Source organism: Uranotaenia lowii, chromosome 1 (assembly GCF_029784155.1).
Source record: "Uranotaenia lowii strain MFRU-FL chromosome 1, ASM2978415v1, whole genome shotgun sequence".
In the NCBI taxonomy this organism is placed as follows: domain Eukaryota; kingdom Metazoa; phylum Arthropoda; class Insecta; order Diptera; family Culicidae; genus Uranotaenia; species Uranotaenia lowii.
The window spans coordinates 125,344,679-125,369,678 of record NC_073691.1 but is presented as its reverse complement, the minus strand read 5'-3'; the positions used below and the strand labels follow the sequence as shown (position 1 = coordinate 125,369,678).

Genomic DNA, 25,000 nt, shown 5'->3' with positions numbered 1-25,000 from the left:
ATTTGGCATAATTTGGTTATGCCAAACAACTTAAAATTCGATTTTTCTTACCCACCAAACTCAGCAAAAGAGGTAGAACAACCTTTTTTTTTCATCCACAAGAACAAGCCCACGGAAATATTTGCGGTTGGTTGAGGAAGGTTCCATCTTTAGACTAGACGATGTTCCAAAAATCTGATCTTGTCTGTTCTGAAGAGGGAAAAGAAGCTGGAAAGTGCCTCCCCGAACATAATGGGATTGGCGTTCCGGTAATCCACCGATAGGATTGTCATCGAGCACAATTGAATAAACATATATGAAATTCAATATTCAAAATAACAATTATCAATCGTTTAACAAGAGTCGTTTTCCCCGCGAACGGAATCTGTTATGTTCAAACATTTAGACTTACATATATGGAGAAAAGTCCTTCTGAAGAAAAGGCCTAGAAACCAATTCCAAGCTCCTCCCGGCAACAACCGCAGAAAAGCAATTTCGTTACACTTGACTTGATTTACTCGAGTGTTTTGAGGTCGAAGAATAAACGAAGCTGGAGGAAAGGAGAAATGGGGATGTAGCAATTCCGAGAAAAATTCACGCCAAAAACGGGAATCGATACGGAAAAATCATCTCTCAAAAAGGCATCTATCTTGGTAGGTACACTGAAAAACATTCATCTACACGTTTGGTTCGTTCGTTCTGCAAAATCAACCAGCTACAGCGTGTTGGCGAAGAAGAGCAGGAGAACAAGTTAAAGAAAACAATTCAAAAGCAGTAGGTTGAGTTTTTTTCCACGCGACGACGCGCCCAAACAAGAAAAATCTCCTGAATATAAAGATATCACATCACATAATGGGAAAACTTTATGATTTATTTTGGTTTTAGTGGAGTGCCCAGGGAAGGGTTCCTGCTGCTCCAATTGGATCTCGGAAAATTGCAAAGAAAATTGGAACTGCTCAATCGTGTTTTTTCTTGGTTCCTACCATTTATTGCACAAAATTGCTCAGATTGTCGCATAGATAGTTACTCGTTGCGTGGAAATCTGAAACGTTAATTGTTTTATGGCTGCGGTGGCCAAAGTTGAAAACTAGCAATTGAGGTCAAATTTTCTGCTGAATCATTCATCGAAATAATTAACTCAATTATCTATAAACTTAATGTAACCAGTAAACAAAACATGTGAGGAGACTTTTAACTGTGACATCAAATTTTGGTATATGATTTCCCGAAATAAAAATCAAAACCTCTCAGCAAATTTCTCGTACATGATGACACAAACAGTTTTCCTTTTCTTTTACTGTTTTTATAAATAGAAACTATGAATACAAAGTGTCAGCCCTATTTTTGTAGCGGCCCGCCACACTACCCCACACCAAAAGGCTCAATTGAGCCCCCTGGTAATGGACGCTACTGTTCTCAGCACGTCTATCAGCAAAACAAAGAAACTTCAACGCGATTAAAATTTTAATAATGCTGAGAACACAAATGTTTATTATTAAGTGCGAGGAAATGTATGCTATAATTAAACATTACGATAAGGATCTCAGTGGAAGAAAATTTCCTTTAAAGAGATCCATCCTTCTTCAAATTTATAAGTTTCTTAGTTTCTTTTAAATTGGTCCACAATAAATCAACTGTACATCACTGAAAGAATGTGGCCTTAGTCAACTCAGCTGAGAACATTTCCAAACAGACAGGGACAAAAATATCTTCAGATTTTATGAAAACCACATAAACTTCAAAATGTTTGAAGCTCTAATAAAAGTATTTCTTTTTAAACCTGTTAAACGTGTTAATTACAATTCTTTTCGAATTGTAAAACGCCTGCATTTCCATTTGAATTAGGTATTCCTAATTTGCTACAAATCCGTTATATCGTTCAAAATTCTATTCCTAATATATAAACAAACACATCCACCACCGTCCTTTTTAAAATATAGGGATGAGGTGGGTTTAAAGCGGGACTCTCAGGGAACTCAGGGAAATACTTATTTTATCCAAAAACGATATGCACAGTAGCAAATATTTGTTTCAAACATTGTTCGAGCAATTTTTGATTTAATTCTTCAACAGTTTTTGACAATACTTCAAGTCAATGGTGAAATGTTTGAAGAAATCGGTTCAGTAGTTCCTGAGATATAAGGCTTAAGATCTGACTTTCTCACTTTTATTCTCGACGGTAATTCTATATGTAAATAAAGCTGACGTTTACTCTTGAGTGATAAACAAAGCTTAGCAAATTTTCAACTTTACTTTTTGGAATTTTCCAGGAGTATTCAGGTGTTGTCAAACAGTTGATTTCTCGTTATTCCAGAATTTAGCTATTGGATTTTTTATTGATTTTTCCAAAACGTTTAACTTTTTTTTTTTAATAATTCTTTATTTAAAAAAAAATGGCTCTTACGATTAAGTTTAAAGGAGCCAAACTCGTTTGCTTTGTTTTTAAAATAGTTTTCTTAGCTTAGAACTTTTTTAGAAGAAATATAAGATAGAAAGGGAAATATGAAAATAAAATACAACCATACACGAAGATCGATAGCATTTAGAAAAATAATTAACAAACTTTGTATTCTTTGTTTCTGTCGTTAGGGAGCTTTCTCAAAAACCATTGTAAACATTGTAAACAAATACTGTCCATGTAAACATTACAGAACTAATTTAGCTGAAAATTTCATTAGAATGCATCCTCGCAATCAAAAGTTATTCACAAAAGAAAAAGGTGCATTTTTCAAGTACAGGCTTAATTTTCAAAACGGCACCATTTATGAAGGTTATGATATTGATTATATTCTTAACCTTCCCATGCCGTTCGCAAAATATCCGTTTCGGGGAAATTTGAGTTGTAGTTTGATTTCGTTCTCCTGGCTGTAAATGTTAACCGATTTTGATGATGTTATATTCATTGTGTAGGTAATTTATTCTTATTACTCAAAATTTAAAAATAAAGTCGATATGTATTACCAAGATATCAGAAACTGGTTCAGAAAGTAAAAAGTCCGAAAAATCAATTTTATTTTTAAAATGCTCATCACTTTTGGCAGCTTTTTTGTATTTAAGTGTTTCATTGATGTTTGAAATCGTCAAGAATCCATCTATCCGACAGTGTATAGATATGTTGGGGTCCAATGAAAGTTTTGACCGCTATCTCAGATCTTCCGGTAGAAAAAAATCTAACTTTAAAAAAACGATATCCAATTTTTGCTTTGCTTAGCTGTATTTCATTTCCCAATGAACCGATTTTCAAAACTCAAATTTTAATTTTTTGACGTTAATTTGATCATTATTTTCATAGAACATACTTGGTCTGTCAAAATTACAAGTTCTTCAGTATATTGGAATGATGTTAAAGAGATTTGAAATGTGCGCTTCGGGTCATATTGACCCGAACGGCATGGGAAGGTTAAAATCCTCTTCGAGCTGTTCAAGTTTTAATTTCTATTTTTGAACACGACGTGAAAGCCGTAGTGTTTTTTGTTCAGTACTGTCATTTTCTCTCTATCCGAAGTTTGGATTTGCTACACAACAGAAAAAAATTGAATTTTATGTTTCTTAGACTCTTAGAGGATACAGTTAAGTTATCATCAGACTGTTTTAAAAACTTAACATTTTTAATTCCTTTGTGTTTCATTCAGAGATTACCATTCTTTCTACCATCAATTAAACCCAAACACATTTATTGTGGGTTTGATTTCTATAAAGGGTGATTCAGTCAAAATTTGGTCAAGGGAAAACGCGTGTAAATCGGTGAAATCGTTTATTTAAAAAATCAAAAATTCAGGAAAAATATTCAGTTGAGTTTCAGCTTTTCCAAATCCGAATTGCCGGGCCATACGCTTAACCCCTGCCATCAGATTTTGTACAGCCACCTTGTCCACCTTCTTCGCTGCAGAAAATCAGATTGCCTTGAACTGATGCTCGTCCTTAGCAGTTTTTTTAGGTTCCGCTTGACAATAGCCCAGTGTTTCTCAATTGGGCGGAGCTCTGGCGTGTTGGGAGGGTTCTTGTCCTTGGGAACCACCTGAACGTTGTTGGCGGCGTACCACTCCATGGCCTTTTTACCGTAATGGCAAGATTCCAAATCCGGCCAAAACAGTACGGAACAACCGTGTTTCTTCAGGAAAGGCAGCAGACGTTTATTCAAACACTCTTTCACATAAATTTCTTGGTTGACAGTCCCGGAAGCTATGAAAATGCTGCTTTTCAAGCCACAGGTACAGATGGCTTGCCAAATCAGATATTCAGACTTTGACAGTTTCATGTGCTTGAAAATATCTGCTACCTTTCCCCTTCCTTTTGCCGTATAAAACTCCTATCCCGGAAGCTGCTAGTAGTCGGCTTTGACGTAGGTTTCGTCGTCCATTACCACGCAGTCAAACTTCGTCAGCAGCGTCGTGTACAGCCTCCGGGATCGCGCTTTGGCCATCGTATTTTGTTTATCATCGCGATTTGGAGTCACTACCTTCTTGTAAGTCGTTAGTCCGGCTCGTTTTTTGGCTCGATGCATGGTTGTAGACGATACACCCAGCTTATTTGCGGCATCTCGGAGAGAGAGGTTAGGGTTTCGCTTGAAACTACCGGCAACTCTCTTTGGCGTCTCAGCGGCTTCCGGTTTTCGATTCCCCCCCGATCCAGACTTCCTGGCTGTCGACCAACGTTCCCCAAACACTTTAATTACATTTGTAACGGTTGATTTGGCAACTTTTAGCGATTTTGCCAGCTTGCCAGCTCGGATTTTCGCGATGCGCGAGCAAAATTTAGATATGCTGCTCTTTTTCCTTGGACGGCATTTTGACAACTGAAGAGTGAATTTCAAAATCAAAATAGGAGCAACATTCTACACACACACACCTTCAAAATGAGGGGTGTCCATGTTTTTTAAATGCAAAATTGAAAGAAATACGTCAAGTTGATATTGACCAAATTTTTACCGTATCACCCTTTAATTTCTATTCATTATATTTTTTTCTATTGTTTTTTTTGTAGTCATGGTATTGAATTCGCATGATTTGTACGGTAGATACACTTTCAAGTGGAGCCCCAAGAATAGAGAAGACCGACCGGAAATTTTATGATTCCCCTATTTTCCTTGGTCGCATGATTATGCCCAAATAAATCCACCTTTGCCGGGCTCGCCTGTCAGCAGTAGACGGAAGAAGGAATTGCGTGCGTCGCTCCCTTCAGGTGAGGTTTGTGATTGCAATCACAGTCGGAAGTATTTCGGCTTTATTTGTATGTCGTTACTTGAAAAACGTCTCGACCATCATTTTTTTTTTTGTTTCGCTTTTTTATTCGTCAAGATTTGGAACAGTTTCGGTATGAAGAGCTCTTAACTCGAAATCTGTTGCTGGAGCCCGCAAGCTCAGCATGTCCAGGTTCACAGTTTTATTTTATATAGGTCCAGGTTTATAACCGTTATAACCGTTCCGGTTGTGATAGGATGATATTTTGTTGAGAATTTTTTTGGATAAGCGTTTATGATATCGAATTTAAACTAAACAAAAGGCTCGAGAGATTGAATCCAGATCTTTGTATTGAAAGCTGTGATTAATTTAAAACAAAACTAAAATCATAAGGTATTTCCAATTGGGTATTTATTTTTGCATTTTTTATTTTCCTTACTTCCTCCAAATCTATCGTGAATAACACAAAAGCCGGCGGCCCGGCATTTGCCATGACCAACTGCTGCTGGATCGGATCTTTTTCTTTCACAGATATTGGCCCTTATTCTGCGCCTCGAGTGACGTGACGATAGTAGAGTCACCCAAGTCACTCTATTCCAGCAGTCGGTTTAGGTGAGGAACGTCACTTCGGATGAACTTTGTGAGTTCTTTCCCTATTCTCGTAGTCACCGTGGGTGAGAATCGTCGCATTCGGGTGACGATTTTAGGTGACAATTGTCGGTACCTTTTCAGGTGGCGACGAGAAAGAAATTCAATGAAAAATTTATGAAACAGGGAATAATTTGGCTCTTAAAGTTCAACAACATTAAAGTATGACCATTTTAAAAACAATTTTCACGAACAAATCTAGATTCGCTGAACTAATTCGGCAATCGATGAGGATTGTCGGTACTTTTTCAGATTGTGATGAAAAGGAACTGAACAGAAAATTTATGTACATGGGAATGAAAGGCTTTAAATAGTTAATTAAATGATAAAGAATAATAGTTTTGAAAAGATGGAAGCAAATATGTATGATTTTTTTTCATTAATTGATTTTTTTTTTTCAAAATGTGAAAACGTGAAAACACGAACAGTTTGAAAATAAAATATTAGCAATTAGTCCGTTTATTTTCACTATTATTTTCCTCGAAACCCTTCCCGACATATGTTACAAAAATTACTTTTGTTGTTCCACCTCAAATGGTCCGCAAATTCAATGTTTTCCGGCTTATTTCCGTTCTTGAGTCATGGTTTGTTCGTATCGGAAAGTTTGATTTGGTCGGTCGGTAGTTTGGGAATGTGGATGGAAGTGATGCCTTCTAAGATACATACATCACAGGCTTCGATCGGGTTTTATAAAAAATCGGCTGAAGGCTATTTCGACGGAATACGACTTTCCTGTGGCGCAGCCTCGAAGATGGCGATGTCATGTCGTAAGTTCTTGTTCAGTTCTAAGATTGCGACCACTTTTCCAAATCTAAAAAATAACAATAAAATCAATTAGTAAAGAATCAGTACGCCACAATCAACTAACTGTTCGGATCGGCAATTTCCGGCATGCCACGGTGGTAACCTCGGTTGGGGAAAATATATAAACCGGCACTATTCGGAGCCGTCGGCATCTGATTTTGTTTTTTCGGCAATAACACCCATGCAGATCCGAACCCAGCTTTGATGAGCGAAATTTCTACTTACCTCGCACAAATCGTCCGTTTGTTATCCTCAAGCAGCTTGCTGTGACCGTACAATCCGATGATGGCCATTTTCGAACCGAAATTCCAACCCGTTACACTAAAAACGAATTCGGAAAATCCGAAGCGAGAGCAAATTCAAAACAGCACCAGCTAAATTCCTACCATTTTGACAGGTGTGTTCATTTGGCCACTCACCTAGAATGAACCTCTGTCACTTTACCCATATCGACTCCGGGAATAAGGTGACAAATCTCACGGTGACTCCGAGGTGAGGTGACAATCATCACGTCACGCGCGGCGCAGAATAAGGGCCATTGCATTTGGAATCTACGCATTTCTCCACATTTGTCTGCACTGCAAAAAAATCTGAATCCTTAACAGCACTGAAATTGAAATCCATAAATTTTACATGACATGGAATACGATTATCTATTGTAAATTTACATAATCGAAAAAATTTGAATCTTTAGCAGCACTGAATTTTGATTACATGAAAATTACATGACACAGAACACGATTTCATAATGTAAAATTCCGTCATTTATGATGCTTCTTTTTATTTACATCATATGTGATGTAATTTTACAAATTTTTATCACTGAAATTGGAAAATATGGATATTACATGACACAGAACGCGAATTCAAGTGTAAACTTAAAAATGCGAAATCGAAAAGAGCACTGAAATTGATGATGACCTGTAAACCTGAAAACATTGAATCCGAAACAACACGGAAATAGAAATGCTTGAATATTACATGGCATGTAACGCAAAAAGTGCAAGTAAATCAAAGCAAACATAATTTAATAAAAAAAAGAAAGTTTCTTGGTTCAATGATTCAACAATTTTCGACATTAAAAAAGTTTATGTGTTATATTCGTTTTTATTCGAAGCGTTGGATATTTTGTTCCAGTTGCTGATCCACCCGTGATTTATCGGTTCATCCGCATAATGAATGCCATTGTTATTGTTTTGTTTATGTGTGACCTGTTTTCAATTTGTTGCCGGGCCGGAAAGTTTTCGTTCACGTTTGGATTTCACAACGAAACCCCATGCGCTGCTGGGGCCTTTAATTGTACCTTCGACAATGGCCACAGAAGTACTGGTCTGCAACGAACGGAAATGGTCCCAGGTTATCGTAAGTAGGATTCGATATCCCGCGTTATCGGTCTTCTGCAAAAGAAAACACGGGGTAAGTAGATTAATTGTTCCATGTTTGTGCGCGCAAAAAAAATTTCAGTGACCGTAATGATAATTACTGCATAATTTTTTATTTATTTCAGGGACCACCATTCGTTCTACCGGAAGTACCCAAACCCAACGACAGCGGACGGAAGTAGAAATGATTATTCTCGAAGAAACAGTTGCGGCCACTGTTTGACGTTACCACTCTACAGAAACAGCTGATTGGGCTGAAAAGCGAGGAGAGAGCGAGAAGTTTCCTGGTAAGGATGAAATTTCTTCAGAAATTCTTAGAATATATTGAATTTATAATTGCGTTTGAAAGAATGGAAATGCTTTAAATCTTATCTTGAAACTAAATGATTTTTTAAATTTCATTTACAGGATTCGGCTGCTCATTCAAGTTGATTTCAACCCCCAAAAAGCGGAAGCAAAAGATTCTCGAACATAACGAATCAAGCGTGAGAAGGCTATCGGACCGAAAATCTGCGGAGGTTCCAACGGATCGTAAAGCCATCTTGGATCGCTATGTGGTTGACCATAACACGAGTCTTTTAAAGGACTATTGGAAGTGTGGAATCTATTACTAGAAAAGTGGAGGAAAAAAGTAAACGCTATTTTAAACGATAAATTAGTGATATAGATAGGACAAGTGATTCAATTTTGCAATAATGTTGAATGTTATTAAAAAATTGCAAAATATTTTTAATAAAAAAGGAAAACAAAAAACCAAAAATTCTTATTGGGAACGCAAACGCCCTACAAAATTAAAGTGGAAAATTACATCACATATTATGTAACCAAAAAGAAGCATCATAAATGACGGAGTTTTCCATGCGTGTTTAATTTACAAGTTTATTTTAATTTTACATCATTGCGAGTTCAATGACATGTGATATTGAACTCGCACTGAAAATTCTGTCATATATGATGCTTCTTTTTATTTACATCATATATGATGTAATTTTACAGATTTTTTTGGTAGTGTGTGTGTGAGAGGACCTTTAGGGCAGACTTCCGGCAAAGAAACGACCATCATTGTCAGTCTGTCAGCTCCGGGTTTCCATTTTTTTTCCAGCCAGTCGGTGACACTTTTGCACCTTCATTTGAAAGTGAGCTGAAGTGGCTACAATTTCGCCCACGTCGTCCTACTTATAGGCAAAAGAAAATGGGCAGGTTTTTTTTTGTGTCTCCTTTAGACCCCCAAGGAGAAAAAAGAAGAAAATAGCAGAATTTTTCGGGGTTCCTGGGTCGGGCTTAGCCGCCCGGAAAACGGCAAAAGGATGTCCTTTACGTGATGAATGCGTAACACATCTCGGGACAAATGGATGATGATGATGATGACGATGATACTGTGATGCTGCGTGTGAAATGATATCTTAAGGCTATGTAGTTTTATCGGTGGAGATTTTTGAAGACTTTGTATCCCAAAGAAAGACCTAGGCACATGAAAGTAAGGCACAAAGCCAATGTGGCTTGTTCCTTGCACTCGACAGCATCCTTAAGATGAGGCAACATCATCATCATCATCGCCGTCATCTTCGTCATCAGCATCTCTAATTGGGAGACAGAGACATTGTGTGAGTCATTGCTGAAAAATCTTTCTAGGGTTGTATTCTGTCTGAGATTTCTTACTACCTACACACGAGAACTTCTCTTCTGGGGGAGGAAATCGTATTAGGGAAATGGTTATAAGATTATCATATCAAAAGTATCTACTTATAACTGACATCCGTACGTTTCAAGTGGCATTCTAATTATTTACTGGGATGCGTGAAGAATACAAATATTCCTGTCTCTAGTTATGCTTTATGCAATCAAAGGGATTGTTCATTGGCTGAATAAAAATGTTGTAACTTTTTATAGTTCTTCCTTCGAGATTTGTTTGACTGTCGCAACTTCATTTTAGTACCTTAAAGGGTGATACGGTCAAAATTTGGTCAACATCAACTTGACGTTTTTCTTTCAATTCTGCATTTAGAAAACCTGAACACTCCTTTTTTTGAAGGTGTGTGTGTGCAGAATGTTGCTCCTGTTTTGATTTTGGAATTCACTCTCCAGTTGTCAAAATGCCGTCCAAGAAAAAAGAGCAGCGTAACAAAATTTTGCTCGCGCATCGCGAAAATCCGAGCTACTCGCACGCAAAGCTGGCAAAATCGCTAAAAGTTGCCAAATCAACCGTTACAAATGTAATTAAAGTGTTTGGGAAACGTTTGTCGACAGCCAGGAAGTCTGGATCGGAGGGAAATCGAAAACCGGAAGCCGCTGAGACGCCAAAGAGAGTTGCCGGTAGTTTCAAGCGAAACCCTAACCTCTCTCTCCGAGATGCCGCAAATAAGCTGGGTTTATCGTCTACAACCGTGCATCGAGCCAAAAAACGAGCCGGACTATCGACTTACAAGAAGGTAGTGACTCCAAATCGCGATGATAAACAAAATAGTACGGCCAAAGCGCGATCCCGGAGGCTGTACACGACGATGCTGACGAAGTTTGACTGCGTGGTAATGGACGACGAAACCAACGTCAAAGCTGACTACAAGCAGCTTCCGGGACAGGAGTTTTATACGGCAAAAGGAAGGGGATAGGTAGCAGATATTTATTTTCAAGCACATGGAACTGTCAAAGTTCGCGAAGAAAAATATGGTTTGACTGGCATTTTCATAGCTTCCGGGACTGTCAACCAAGAAGTATACGTGAAAGAATATTTGAATAAACGTCTTAGCTTCCATTTCAGGAAAATTAAAAATACTCGCACCCTGGTTTAATTCAAATTATTTTCAAGAAAAGTTGCGTAATGTCAAAACATTATATCGATTTTTTTTTTATTTTCTGAACCAGTTTTTGTTACTGTTCAACGACAGCTTTACGTAATTCGAGAAACTTTTATTTTCCTGTTTTTTTTTATTAGTTTTGATAGTTTGAGGCGTGAACGAAATATTAATATTAGGATATTTTTAACTAGTTATGAGTATTCTGTAAACTGTACAGTAAATAAAATACATAATTTTTGATTACTTTTAGGTTACAATAAAGCTGTTCTAAGCAAGGTTATTAGATCACAAGGTTTTCTGACTTCGTCAGTAAGTAGGCGAGGAGAGCGCGGTGAGGTTCAGTGAGTTTGTTTGTAAACATCGGAAAATGTGTTCAAGCTCAGAGCTTTTTTAATAAACAAACTCCCCGAACTCCATAGTAGCCAAATCGAAATGGCTGATTCGGGAGTTTCTCATATTGTTACACCTCCTATATATACACACCTTGGTTCTAAGCACACTGTTTTCTACGATTGCCTTATTTTTAGCATTATCTTCGGTTTTTGACCGAGACGTGGAAGAAATATTATGACAATTAAACCTCGTTCTCCATCTGGCTCATGTGGTATGTTGGTTTAGCTGTCGGATGGGCAAGATACTTACTTACTTAATGATCCCGCGCCGATCCTCCGGTGCATAGGGCCGTGGTAAAAGACCTCCACTGTTGACGATCCGGAGCCAGCGTCTTCACCTGGTCCCAGTCAAGATTCTCGTCGACAGTTCGGATTTCAGTGGCTAGGCTTCGCCGCCACGAATTTCTGGGTCTGCCTCTTCTTCGATGACCTTCTGGATTCCAATCTAGCGCCTCTCTGCAAATCTCGTTTTCATCTCTTCGCAGCGTGTGCCCAATCCATCTCCACTTACGTTCCCGAATCTCGATTTCTAGCGCCTTTTGATGACACCGGCGATGTAGTTCCTCATTCGAGATCCAGTTGCCAGGCCACCAAGCGCGGATGATATTCCGCAGGCAGCGGTTTACAAATACTTGCAGTTTTCGCGTCGTTACCGCATATGTGCACCAAGTTTCGCACCCGTACAGCAACACGGATTTGACGTTTGAGTTGAAGATTCGGATTTTTGTTCGTAGAGAGATCTGGCGTGACCGCCAGATGTTTCGGAGACTCGCAAACGCAAATCGGGCCTTTCTGATCCGTGTTTCGATGTCTTTTCTGGTACCACCATCAGGCGTTATCTGGCTACCAAGGTACTGGAAGCACTCCACTTTCTCAACTTGTTGCCCAGCTACCATGAAACTGGAGGGATTTCCTGTGTTGATCTCCATCGACTTGGTCTTTCCGACATTGACTTTGAGACCTGCTGCCTTGGAACTTTCGGTGAGGTCGTCGAGTTTGCTCTGCATATCTGGTTGTGTTTGGGCGAGCAAAACAATATCGTCAGCCAGGTCAAGGTCGTTCAGTTGCTCCATTGTTGAAGGATTCCACGGCAATCCTCGGTTCGGTGCACAGTCAATCGATCTAATCAGAATCTCATCCATTACGATTAGAGAAAGTAGCGGTGATAGAATACATCCTTGTCTCACTCCAGCAGTTACCGGGATTGGTTCGGACAAGACACCGTCGTGCAAGACCTTGCACGAAAGTGCCTCGTATAGTGCTTCGATGAGATGGACTAGTTTCTCTGGGACCCCTCGTCGCCTTAGAGCCGCCCAGATGTTTTCATGGTTAAGTCGGTCGAATGCTTTTTCGAAATCAACGAACACCAGCAGAAGAGAGTCCTGGAATTCGTTGATTTGTTCCAGTATGATTCGTAGCGTTGTGATGTGGTCCACACATGATCGTCGAGATCGGAATCCAGCTTGTTGCCGTCGGAGTGTAGCGTCTATTTTCTCCTGGATCCTGTTCAGAATCACTTTGCAGAGTACTTTGAGGGTTGTACAGATCAACGTTATGTCTCGCCAGTTACCGCACTCTGTCAGGTCTCCTTTCTTCGGGAACTTTACGAGGATACCCTGCATCCAGTCGGCCGGGAATGTTGCAGTATCCCAGATGTCAGCGAAAAGACGGTGCAACATTTGTGCTGATAGGGCAGGGTCGGCTTTCAGCATTTCAGCAGGGATGCAATCGATCCCAGGTGCTTTGTTGGATTTCATGTTTTTGATTGCCGCTTCTATTTCAGCCAGCGAAGGCGCTTCCGAGTTGACGCCATTTATGCGACTTACTGTTGGCGCTTCGAGCTGCGAGCGAGCTTGGCCATCGCTATTCGTGACTCGGAAGAGTTGTTCGAAGTGCTCAGTCCATCGTTTGAGCTGATCTGTTCGATCGGTCAATAACTGACCTGCTCGATCTTTTAGCGGCATTCTTGCATTAGTCCTTGCACCACTGAGGCGGCGAGAAATGTCATAAAGTAATCGGATATCTCCATTGGCGGCGGCTCTTTCTCCCTCTTCGGCTAGGGAGTTTGTCCAGGCTCTCTTGTCTCGTCTACAAGCTCGTTTAACTGCCTTTTCCAGCTCCGCATATCGTAAGCGGGCGGCTGCTTTGGCTGACCCGGTACATGCCTGCTCAATTCCGACTTTCGCCTTTCTCCGATCATCGACCATCCTCCAAGTTTCATCCGACATCCATTCACTCCTTCTTCCACAAACTTTACCGAGAGTACCATGGCTCGTCGTGATAAAGGCATTCTTGATTCCACACCACTGTTCTTCGACTGTTCCGTCTGTCGGCAGCTCCGAGGCTCGGGATTCTAGCTGTTCAACGTATGCCCTTTTCACCTCTGGATTCTCCAACCGGCGGACGTCGTATCGACACCCGACTTTCTCCTCGCGCCGTTGGACACGTGCAACTCTCAGTCGTATCTCGCCAAGGACGAGGTGATGGTCAGATGCAATGTCTGCGCTTCGCTTGTTGCGGACATCAAGAAGGCTCCTTCTCCATTTTCGGCTGATGCAGATGTGGTCAATTTGATTTTCTGTTCGGCCATCTCGGGATACCCAAGTGACCTTATGTGCTGGTCGATGGGGGAAGAGCGATCCACCGATCACCATGTTGTTGTTGCCACAAAATTCTACAAACAGCTCTCCGTTTTCGCTCATCTGTCCTAGGCCATGGCGCCCCATGATGCGCTCAAGGTCCTGATTGTCGGAGCCAATTTTTGCGTTGAAGTCGCCCAAATGGATTTGAATGTCACCCTTCGGAATTCTCTCAACCACGCTGTTCAGTTGACTGTAAAACTGCTCTTTCTCCTGCAAGTCGGCAACGTCAGTTGGCGCATAACACTGGACCATTGTAAGGTTTCTAACCCGTGTTCTAAATCTGGCTACGATTATTCTTTCGTTTATAGGTTCCCATCTAATGAGGGCCGCGTAGGCCTGCGGGCTTAACAGGAAACCAACTCCTCGTTCCCGAGTAGCATGTTCTCCTCGTATGCCAGAGTAAAGCAGGACTTGCCCGGATTGTGTCTTGTGTTCTCCAGTATTAGGCCAACGGACTTCGCTCAGTTCCAGAATTTCAAGCTTGAGGCGGCTAGCCTCTCTAGCAAGTTGTTCCAGTTTGCCTTGTTGGGCAAGGGTTAAAACATTCCAAGTTCCAATTCGTGTCCGTGTTTTCATGCTAAAAGTGATGGGCAAGATGCGACTAGAAAATTGTTGAGAGTTCAAATCTCACCGATTGTTTTTTTTATTTACTTGTTTCTGTAATGAATTTGCGCATATTTGGCGCAATGCACATTTCGGCGCATTTTTCGGCACACAATTAGCTCCGATCGGCATTGAAATTTTTCAACCTCTTCCTTGGGTTTGAGTTGACCCAAAAAAATTCTAGGGCACACCCTGTAGAATCAAAACCTTGGGGCTGAAATCGTTCCTCAGGCTACCGGATGGCCCTATGCACTGGACTGAAGTAGTTTTATACCCTAGAAAATAGTAAAGTTTAAAGGAAAAGAGAAAACGTTATTGGGACGGGCTAGGGGATTGTATGAAAGTAAAATTTTATTTTTTTTTTTACGTCGAAAATATTGTTTTCATTTGAAAGCTCGGGTTAGGTTTGTTTTAAGAGAACCATAAGTTATCTGTACAACGCTTTCATTTATGCAACATTTGAACAGCTGATTTTATGTCTATTTTAGCTTAAAGTTTAATGCGAGATAAATAACTCGAAATTTACTCTTCGCTAGTGCACTTTACTGAGAAGAATGACACTAAAGTTCTAAATTTTACCACAAACCTTTATTCTAAAAAAATCTTTTGATAACTCAAAAAGACCAAACTTATTGAATTTTCTTAACCCATTCGAGACCGATTGCACACCGTGTGTGCAATGGAATTTTTGTGCCTTTGTCAGAACAATCTTCCATTGTGAGTTTACTATTGCTCGGAAAAATAATATTCTTATACCAATGGAATCCGCAAATGTTAGGCAAAATGTATTGGGAAGTGGTTTTGATGAAAATAAAACGACATAAAAATTATCTAAGAGTAAAGTACTATGAGTTCGGATGTCGTGAAAAGGCCTCCGTCTCGAATGGGTTAAGTGGTTTGAATTTCGGAGTTTACGAGTTTAAATTTCATCGTAGTCCCGTAAAATAAGGTAAGATTGATCACTTTTTTCAGTATCTCGGTATTATTTTTTCTGTTAAGGGGAATGTGGCATGTTTCATATTTTAAAAACCAGTACTGGACTTCTATGAACGTAAAACATGATTGCAGAAATTATAAGACTACTTAAAATTTGATATAAAAATCGATTTCGTCTCTGTTGAGAATTTGATGCTTTGAGGTAACATTGATCAGTCTCTATTTTGACGGTTTTAATGAATTTTCATTATATTTACAAATGCTAGTAAATGATAAACTAAGGCTGTTCGTGTGTTAAGACCGAACAACAATTTAAAACGAACGATGGACAATGATGCTGCATAAATTAAGGGGCTAAGATATTACAAGATTTTGAAATAACATTTTCACATACAATTGAAATTTTCCAAAAAATAAACCAAATTTTTCCCAGTTTGAAACTCGACATGCAGGTTTTCAAACGTAGAATAAAGTTTTAAGATATTTTTAAACTTAGTTATTGATGATTATGTGGAAAAATTTCATGTTGAGCAAAGCTAGTTTTACGGTCCTTAATGTGTTAAAACGTCTTTATTTATAATTTGAACCATCTGAAGAAATATGCATCGCATGCCGAAAAGTGAACTTTTCAACACTTTTCTTTTCGATACGGATTTCTTGCTTGCAAAAGTACAGTCCACGATAGGAAATTTTCAGGAAAGTAACATGATCGTCCACATGCGATAATTTGTTGAGAAACGCTTCTTGTAGGTTCAATAGTGGATTCGAAATGAATGTTTCGAATTTGCATAAAATTGTGTATGCAACTCGTTGCAAAACTCGCCACTTGTTAACTTGGCTTGATAACTAGTGTAGGTGAAATGGCACGGCGAATACAGACGTACAAGCTAGCCTACGAAACTTGTGTAAAATTTTCAGCGGTCGTTTTGACCCATTTTTTTTTGGCTGGGCCACCAGATGTCTCCAAACACACCAAAGAGAACTGTCAAAACCAAGCTGAGAAAAAAAACAAAGTTTCTGTCAGTTTTGAACAGGTCGTATGAACTGTTTGGAATGTTTCAAGAAAATTTCTGCTAACGTTTCGTAGCACTTTCGTTCGGTCGCATAATGGAAAAATATCGTGAAAGGTAATCGCTATTTTCTTTAAGTTAAAAGTGCTAAATTTCTTATTTATTCATTTATGATCGTCAATAAAATTCCTAATTGACTGGATATAGCCGATTCGTCCTCTGACGATAACTTTTCGAAAAGTGCAAATTTACGTTACTCTGGAGGACATCTAAGTATGGGTGAAGAAAGTCACTACGTAAATTAAAAAAAATGTTTCACTCACCGAACAGAGTCAATAAGTAAAAGCCTTATAAAATAAAAGAAGTGTAATTCAGTCCAGTGAAAAATAACTCTTATTGCACTCGTTTACTTTAGAGTGGCATTTGTTTGATTATTGATGAGTTCTAATACGATTACGCCTTTTTGAAAACTGGGCACTTGAAAATTTGATTTGTAACTTTTGAGAGGCGCAAAAGATTTTTAACGTATTTTTTGGATGTCAGCATTTGAAGTTTCACGCACTTTTTTGAAGATTTTTTGTTCGAGCTAGTACGTCTCTTTTCTGTGGAAAAGGTTTTGTATAAAAAACCTCATTTTGTGAATGCGTACTCATATCATTTTGGTTTTTGTCCCGATGTTTTAGAAATGGGTAATTTCTTTTCTTTTGCCCTATAAGGCTGGAACAAATTTCAATTTCTTCTTTTGTCACCCCCCCCTTCGAAATTTCGAAAACTCGAAGGGGGAAATAAATAAAGTTTGAAGTATTTTATGTAAATTTCGAAAAAAACATTCAAATATCCGAAAGATTACAAGACCAGAAAAACAAATTTTGGAAGATGGGAGGAATTTCATCTTCTATTCTTGATTTCATTGAATTTTTCGATAAAAAATAGCTTGATCTATAGATTTTGTGCAATGGTATCGTATGCTATTTGGTTGCATACAAGATTTCGTGCAATTTATTCCAATTTATTTGTTTTTTGCATTATTTTTTATTCTCACCCCCCCCCCCCCCCCTTGCGGTGTTCCAACTCCGAGTGACAAAAGAAGGATTTGAAAATTGTTCCGGCCTAAGTTATGAAAAAAAAAATTGTTTTAATCAATTCCAGTTTTTTATAAGTTGTTACACAAAAGAAAAAAATTGGGGAACTCTGAAATTTAGAATTAAATCCTTTTTTATTTTTGGTCAACTTAGGATTTTTCCAGGTTCCAAGATCATGTGATTCTCTTAGAAGAATTTCCTCGATTAGGATGTGATATCGAGCTTTCCAGATTAAGGTTAGGAAAGCTAATGAAATAAAATGTATGTAATGTGTTTGTTTTGGACCCACCAGTGTGTAGAGGTTGTTCATCGAAGGTGGAATATGTATTCTTGATATTTTCAAGAAAAATATTATCTCCTTCTATTGCTTACGAAAACAAACAAAACCTTAAAGGTAGCAGGTAAGAAAATATTAGGAAACATCATTTCGGCTCGACTTTACTCAATTCCAGCATGGATGAAGTAGAATCGATCTTGACCAAATGTGACACCTAGTCGGGGAAAATGTAGGTAGTGGAATTTGTACGCTCCAGTTGACATATTTGCTGTATCACTTATTCTGTATGATTAACCTTTACCGGTGACGACAGAAAGATTCTTCCCGAAAGCAGAACCATTTTACGCCGAACTCTCATGATTGTTGATCGGAATCGGAAGTTCGGATTTTCAACAAAAAAAATGACAACCGTTGACCTATTTAAAGGTACACTGTTGAGGGCATAACATTAGCCCTTAATTGCACACTTTTTCCACGAAAAATCCATCAAGTTCAACCCATTTTATCACACTGTTTCACTTTTATGAGACGTGACGATCCTGTCTTCATTCTAACTCACTCAGGTCATCCCTCTCCGACTGCTTCTGAGCTCGCTTAATGTGTTGATTTCGTTTATTTGCGATTCCCGGCAATATGATGGTTATCAGCTTCCGATAATAGCGCACGCGGGTCCAAAAAACACTTTGAAGGGCGGACTTATTTTTATTGCCCATCTCGTGAACCCACCCGCGCCATTATTGAGGTCGTGACATATACCCAACTGACCAGTACTAATGTTGCTCATTTGCATTTTATATGGCACCAGTCTTTTTACGACGATATGCCGTTGCTCTTGAGAGTGTCTTTGCATTAGCGAAGCAACATTTACAAAAAAAAACTAGTCCTCAGAGGGAAATGGTAGAATTTTATCATAATATACACTACGGTTTGTAATAAAATTGTTTGCATCGGCGACATGTTTTATTAGAACTTCGATGAAATGGCTTGTTTTTATTGCATTAAAGGAAAATTTTGAAAGTAAAAATCCTTTTGTAGCACGCTATAGAAAACAACCCACATTTTTTTTTATTTTCCTGTGTTTTTAAAGTTTAAAAAATTTGAATTCCTCAAACGGCAATGATGCAAATTAAATTTGCGAAAACTTTTGAAACTACTCAATTCTTCCAACGTTGGAAAACAACTTGTAATCGTGCTGCAGCTTTGAGTTTTGTGATTAAACGTTACAACGCAGTTCTGAAAACTAACCGAAGCAGATTAGGTTGTTGATGATTGTTCTATTAATATTCAAAACTTACAGGCAAAGTACAAACTTTTTGCATTTTTAATGAATGAATAAAAATTTTACAGCATAAATAACGGATGACAACTAAAATTTTGGAATTTCTCTTTCAAGCTGTGAGTAAAAGTCAAGTGTACTTGAAAAAGATTTGATTTATTGGAGTTAAAGGTACATTGTCCATTGGTGAAAACAAATCAGTGAACAGTGGAAAACGGTCCATAATCGACTGTTCGCCGAAGCATCCGTTTGATGTTGGAACAGGAGTGTTGTACGGCCTTCATGTAAACTTTGTGTAAACATCTCTTGATCTACCAATCAAATGTTTGCAGTTCTGGCTCTCCATTTTTTTTTTTGAACACCAATGAGCTCAAAGTTAAGAAAAAATTTTCCAATGGGCGATACTGAGACAGATTTGTCGGGTTGTGGTCCTTGGGTACAAATGGGATCGAATGGGTATTCAGGCAGGATTGTTTTCTTTTGAAAATTTGCTATCATCCAGCAGCATTGAGATTTAAAAGGTGAAATCAGTTTCTCAGTGTATTCTGGAGCTTTTTGGCGGCATCTCGTTGGCTCAGTGAATCCTTGTTGTTGAAGCCTCGAGAAAGAAAACGAAGTGCTTTTGCGTCCATAATTTTCGCTGGTCTGCCATTACCTTGCTTACAAGAAGTTGTTGGGGATTTTAGGATATGGTGAACAGTGGAAGCCGCCACATTTTCACTTTTAAAATGTTGTACTGCATACTTTTTGCCAAGATTTTTATGCAATTCGGGTAGAACTGTGCAACATGCTCGCGAAACGCTTCTTGTTTCGACCATGATGCATCTAGGATGGTGGTCTCATATGCCAAATCGCACGTTCAGCCATATTGAAAAAAGTTTTGACAGCTGGCTGTAGCGTTTAAGAAAAAAGGGGTCCAGGGATGCCAGGTGTTAGAGATGCAGTTGCAGCTAATCGATTCCCTTGCTTGTTCAACAGGATCAAAACTCCATCTGGTTCTCCGAAATGATAGGCATCAGATTCGGATTGCTCAATTGGAGCAGCGATGGCAACAGATGTTTTATCTCGATGAAGGACGAATGTTCCCGCAGGGAGGCCTGCTGGCCCAACAGGATTTTCCGAATGCACCTTCCGGATGTTGTAATTTCCGTTGGTTCTATTTTGTACTGCAGATGGAGCACTTTTTTTTTATTAATATTGGGAAACGCCAAATTAAACACTTTTCCACATTTGTTCCCGGGCATAGCTATGCCTGCTGGCTGCATTTCCTTCCAGCCCAGTGTTTTTTATTTGGTGCCGCTTTTGCTCCACTGTTTATCCAGTAGTTGTGCTTGATTTAACTTCCATCTGCCAGATTCATGAACGGGGCGCTTCTCGGCTGATGGAATGCAATGCCTCGCCAGGTTTCCATCCTCCCCGATGACTTTCTGCTGCTTCCGGTAACCAAACAGCTTCTGGAAGAAAATAGTGTTGAAAAAGCATAAATTGGTTATAAGTAATGGATAATAAAAGTTGCTCACCGCTACCGGCCAAGCTGGCACTGTCGTCTATCGATCGAATCTCTTCCAGCTTTGCTAAACTGTCCGGAACTCCCTCCTCCGCATCCAACCCTCGTCTACTTTTTGGCAATATGAGATCACCATCCTAGATGCATCATGGTTTCGACGGCATTTTGAGCAAAACAGAGCGAACATAAACAAAACAAAAAATACTGGCGAAAAGAGAAGAAGGAAAGCTAACACATACACACTCTCATTTTTCTCTGAGCTCGTTTATGTTTGAGTATTATGGCCTCTAAAAAACTCCAAAATTTTAGTTGCCACCCGTTAGCATTCACAAGTGATTTTAGAAAACTTATGGATCAAAACACAATTAGCAAATAACCGGTTTACAGTTTTGGCTTCATCCGCAAAACTACTGTACCAATTTTTATCACAATTGCCATTTTGGAATTCATAGCTTCTTCGTTGTTATTAAGTTTGTAAATTTTTGGTGGCATCGTAAAATGTGTCAATAAAGAAATGAGTAGTAACGGAGGCAGACAAAAATCAAATTTCAAAAACTTGTTGTAGAAAGAAATATTTGGTCTCTCTTGATTTCCAATCCCAAGTAATAAAGTTTTATAGCAGGCTTCTAGATAAAGTTTAAGTTTTATATTGACTGCCGTGATATGACGAAGTAACGCATATCCATTATTGTCGATTTTGACTTTTTGACACTATTTTGTGCGTTTTCCTATGAGCTTTCAAATACTTTCAAAAAATCTAGAAAATATTTGAGAAAATCGAGAAAAACAAATCGTAAAAAGTGCGATTTATACGCCGAAGTGACGCATATCCATGCGTTTTTGAAAGCGATACAGAACAACTTCAATAACCCGTATAATTTTTAAGTGACATTCCTCAGCTTTAGAAAAAGATCAATTTTCAACATGACGATCTTTTCAAAATAAAATAGAGAAGCCCTTCAGCCCCCACCTGCCTCAGAAAAAAGGGGTCTCAAACAAAGAAAAGTTGTCGAGCCTGTTTGGTAAATATAATGTTAATACAAATATCAACATCTACCTTAATTTAAAAAAAAAGAAGAAATTATTTAACATTTGTAGAATAAAACTTATTTTTCTCAAATTCTACGTTGTTTTTAATTACAAATAAATTTGTTTGTGTGGTGAAATCAATAGTAATATTTATTTTTAAACCTGTGCACTCGAATATTATTAACAAGAGGAATTCCAGTTTTAAAATGAGAAGAAGTTTAAAAAAAATCAAATATTTATTTAGTATGAAAATCATTTTAAAAAGAACAATTATAAATTAAAACTCCCCCAAAAACATTTTTTCGTCGAACTTTTCCCAAAAATCTTTCTTATTATATGGCATTAGCGGACAAAGTTTCTTTAAAATCGTTTTTTTTTCAACCTCTATTCCTCTGTTTTCATTTCTATCGTGAACCGCAAATTGAAGTAAAAGTCCGGAAGCAATACTTCCTTTAGTTGTTTCACTGTGAATAATGAAAATCGCTTCCAATTTCCTTTAAAACAAAATTTATAATGAAACGGAAAGGATCCTCTAACGAATTTCACATATTTGATTTCGGCCAGTTTTGGTCGCTGGACACCCTATTTTTAACACCCTATAGTTCTTTCTCACTCGAATACAATTTAAGAAGATTCAACGCACTGGCCATTTTAACTGGAAAACGAAATTTGTTCCAGTTGCACGATAAGACTAATGGATAAACGTCACTCCGACGGAGAATCGTCAAATCAAGACAAACGTTTATACGCCGAATTTGGAATTCATAGCTTCTTCGTTGTTATTAAGTTTGTAAATTTTTGGTGGCATCGTAAAATGTGTCAATAAAGAAATGAGTAGTAACGGAGGCAGACAAAAATCAAATTTCAAAAACTTGTTGTAGAAAGAAATATTTGGTCTCTCTTGATTTCCAATCCCAAGTAATAAAGTTTTATAGCAGGCTTCTAGATAAAGTTTAAGTTTTATATTGACTGCCGTGATATGACGAAGTAACGCATATCCATTATTGTCGATTTTGACTTTTTGACACTATTTTGTGCGTTTTCCTATGAGCTTTCAAATACTTTCAAAAAATCTAGAAAATATTTGAGAAAATCGAGAAAAACAAATCGTAAAAAGTGCGATTTATACGCCGAAGTGACGCATATCCATGCGTTTTTGAAAGCGATACAGAACAACTTCAATAACCCGTATAATTTTTAAGTGACATTCCTCAGCTTTAGAAAAAGATCAATTTTCAACATGACGATCTTTTCAAAATAAAATAGAGAAGCCCTTCAGCCCCCACCTGCCTCAGAAAAAAGGGGTCTCAAACAAAGAAAAGTTGTCGAGCCTGTTTGGTAAATATAATGTTAATACAAATATCAACATCTACCTTAATTTAAAAAAAAAGAAGAAATTATTTAACATTTGTAGAATAAAACTTATTTTTCTCAAATTCTACGTTGTTTTTAATTACAAATAAATTTGTTTGTGTGGTGAAATCAATAGTAATATTTATTTTTAAACCTGTGCACTCGAATATTATTAACAAGAGGAATTCCAGTTTTAAAATGAGAAGAAGTTTAAAAAAAATCAAATATTTATTTAGTATGAAAATCATTTTAAAAAGAACAATTATAAATTAAAACTCCCCCAAAAACATTTTTTCGTCGAACTTTTCCCAAAAATCTTTCTTATTATATGGCATTAGCGGACAAAGTTTCTTTAAAATCGTTTTTTTTTCAACCTCTATTCCTCTGTTTTCATTTCTATCGTGAACCGCAAATTGAAGTAAAAGTCCGGAAGCAATACTTCCTTTAGTTGTTTCACTGTGAATAATGAAAATCGCTTCCAATTTCCTTTAAAACAAAATTTATAATGAAACGGAAAGGATCCTCTAACGAATTTCACATATTTGATTTCGGCCAGTTTTGGTCGCTGGACACCCTATTTTTAACACCCTATAGTTCTTTCTCACTCGAATACAATTTAAGAAGATTCAACGCACTGGCCATTTTAACTGGAAAACGAAATTTGTTCCAGTTGCACGATAAGACTAATGGATAAACGTCACTCCGACGGAGAATCGTCAAATCAAGACAAACGTTTATACGCCGAATTGACGCATATCCAGTTTGAGCAATTGTACGAATTTTACGCAAAATGAAGAATTGTGTTTCAAAAGGCTGCATATGTCATCTATCTTTGCATAAATTGTACAGATCACATTTTATGAAAAGTTTTAGATCAACGAATAAAGAGGAAAAAAATCGCTTTTATTCGCTTAAAACAAAAATGGTTTATGCGTCACTTCGGCGTAACACGGCAGTTGAGGAGTCTAATTAAACCACCGGTGTTACTTGGGAATGGCACATTATTATTTCAGTCGAATTCATTTTTTTTTTGCAGAATTCTATAAATCCTATAAGAGCACTCTTAATAAAATAAGTGTATTTATCGGATATTAGATAAGCGAAATGAATCATATTCTACTTGTCGATGCTCCAGAGGTGCCAGGCATCCCGATTTTTCAGCATTTATCCTGATTTTCGAGAGACCGTCCTGATTATTTCACATTGTTCTCATTTGTCCTGATTTTTAGAAAAAAATGGTCTCTAAATGCTCTGAATTGTCCTGTATAAAAATGCCTAAATTATAAATGCATTTAAATATAAATGATCAGAACATCGAAAAAAATCTGAAAAAAAGTTTAACCCATTTAATGATAGTCCCATGATAACCTTCGGTTCAAATAATATTGCAATGGTGTTTTTGCATATAAACTGCAGGCCAGCCGAGATTCTGCTTGAAATCCTGTTTTTTTTCTTCATGTTGTGTCATTTTTGAAAAAACCACCTGGCATCCCTGGCTGCACCGTACGTGTTTTCTACTGCAGAAATTTCCTACAGGGACTCTCAAACATCCGCTAGTCGAGATAACATTTGAAAATAATTTGCGTACCGACATAAACAAAAAGCGGGTAACATTCTTAAAAAAAAAATTATTGTTTAAAATATTATTAAAATGATTTTTAAAACTATAACAAAATAATAGAAACTTGAATAAACCTCACAGGATGGCTGATTCATCTTTTATATTGACTATATATTATTAAATAATTACATAATTGATCGACAAATAAATCTAGCACTGGTCTATCGAATGCCACGTACAGTGATTCATCCTAGATACTCACGTTGAATGAACAAATTGTGCAATTCAAACTAAAGACATTGGAGAGCCGTGAATATCTGTAAATTTTTTCTCCGTAATTTCCCTTACAGCTTGGATTTATTTAAGTCCACTTGAGATTTCAAATCATTCATGTAGGTTTTTAAAGATCGTCTTCATAGGAACACGTGAGCCTTCTGCAGATCCATAACGGATAGGACAGCATAAATATTTTCCTACTGTCGTGAACCTTTGCTGCGCCAGGGTTATCAGTCCACACATTTATAGATGTATGATAAGCGCGAGA

The 25,000-nt window shown here is 37.9% G+C and overlaps 1 protein-coding gene across 1 annotated transcript in view; it reads right to left on the bottom strand.

The window, feature by feature from the left end:
• Positions 1–14,605: 14,605 nt before the first annotated feature.
• LOC129737901 (uncharacterized) overlaps positions 14,606–25,000 on the bottom strand; it is a 36,915-nt gene continuing 26,520 nt past the window's right edge. The window contains exon 3 of the mRNA XM_055729068.1: positions 14,606–14,700. Within this exon, the coding sequence (XP_055585043.1) occupies positions 14,606–14,700 (95 nt within the window). The remainder of the gene's footprint in view (positions 14,701–25,000) is intronic.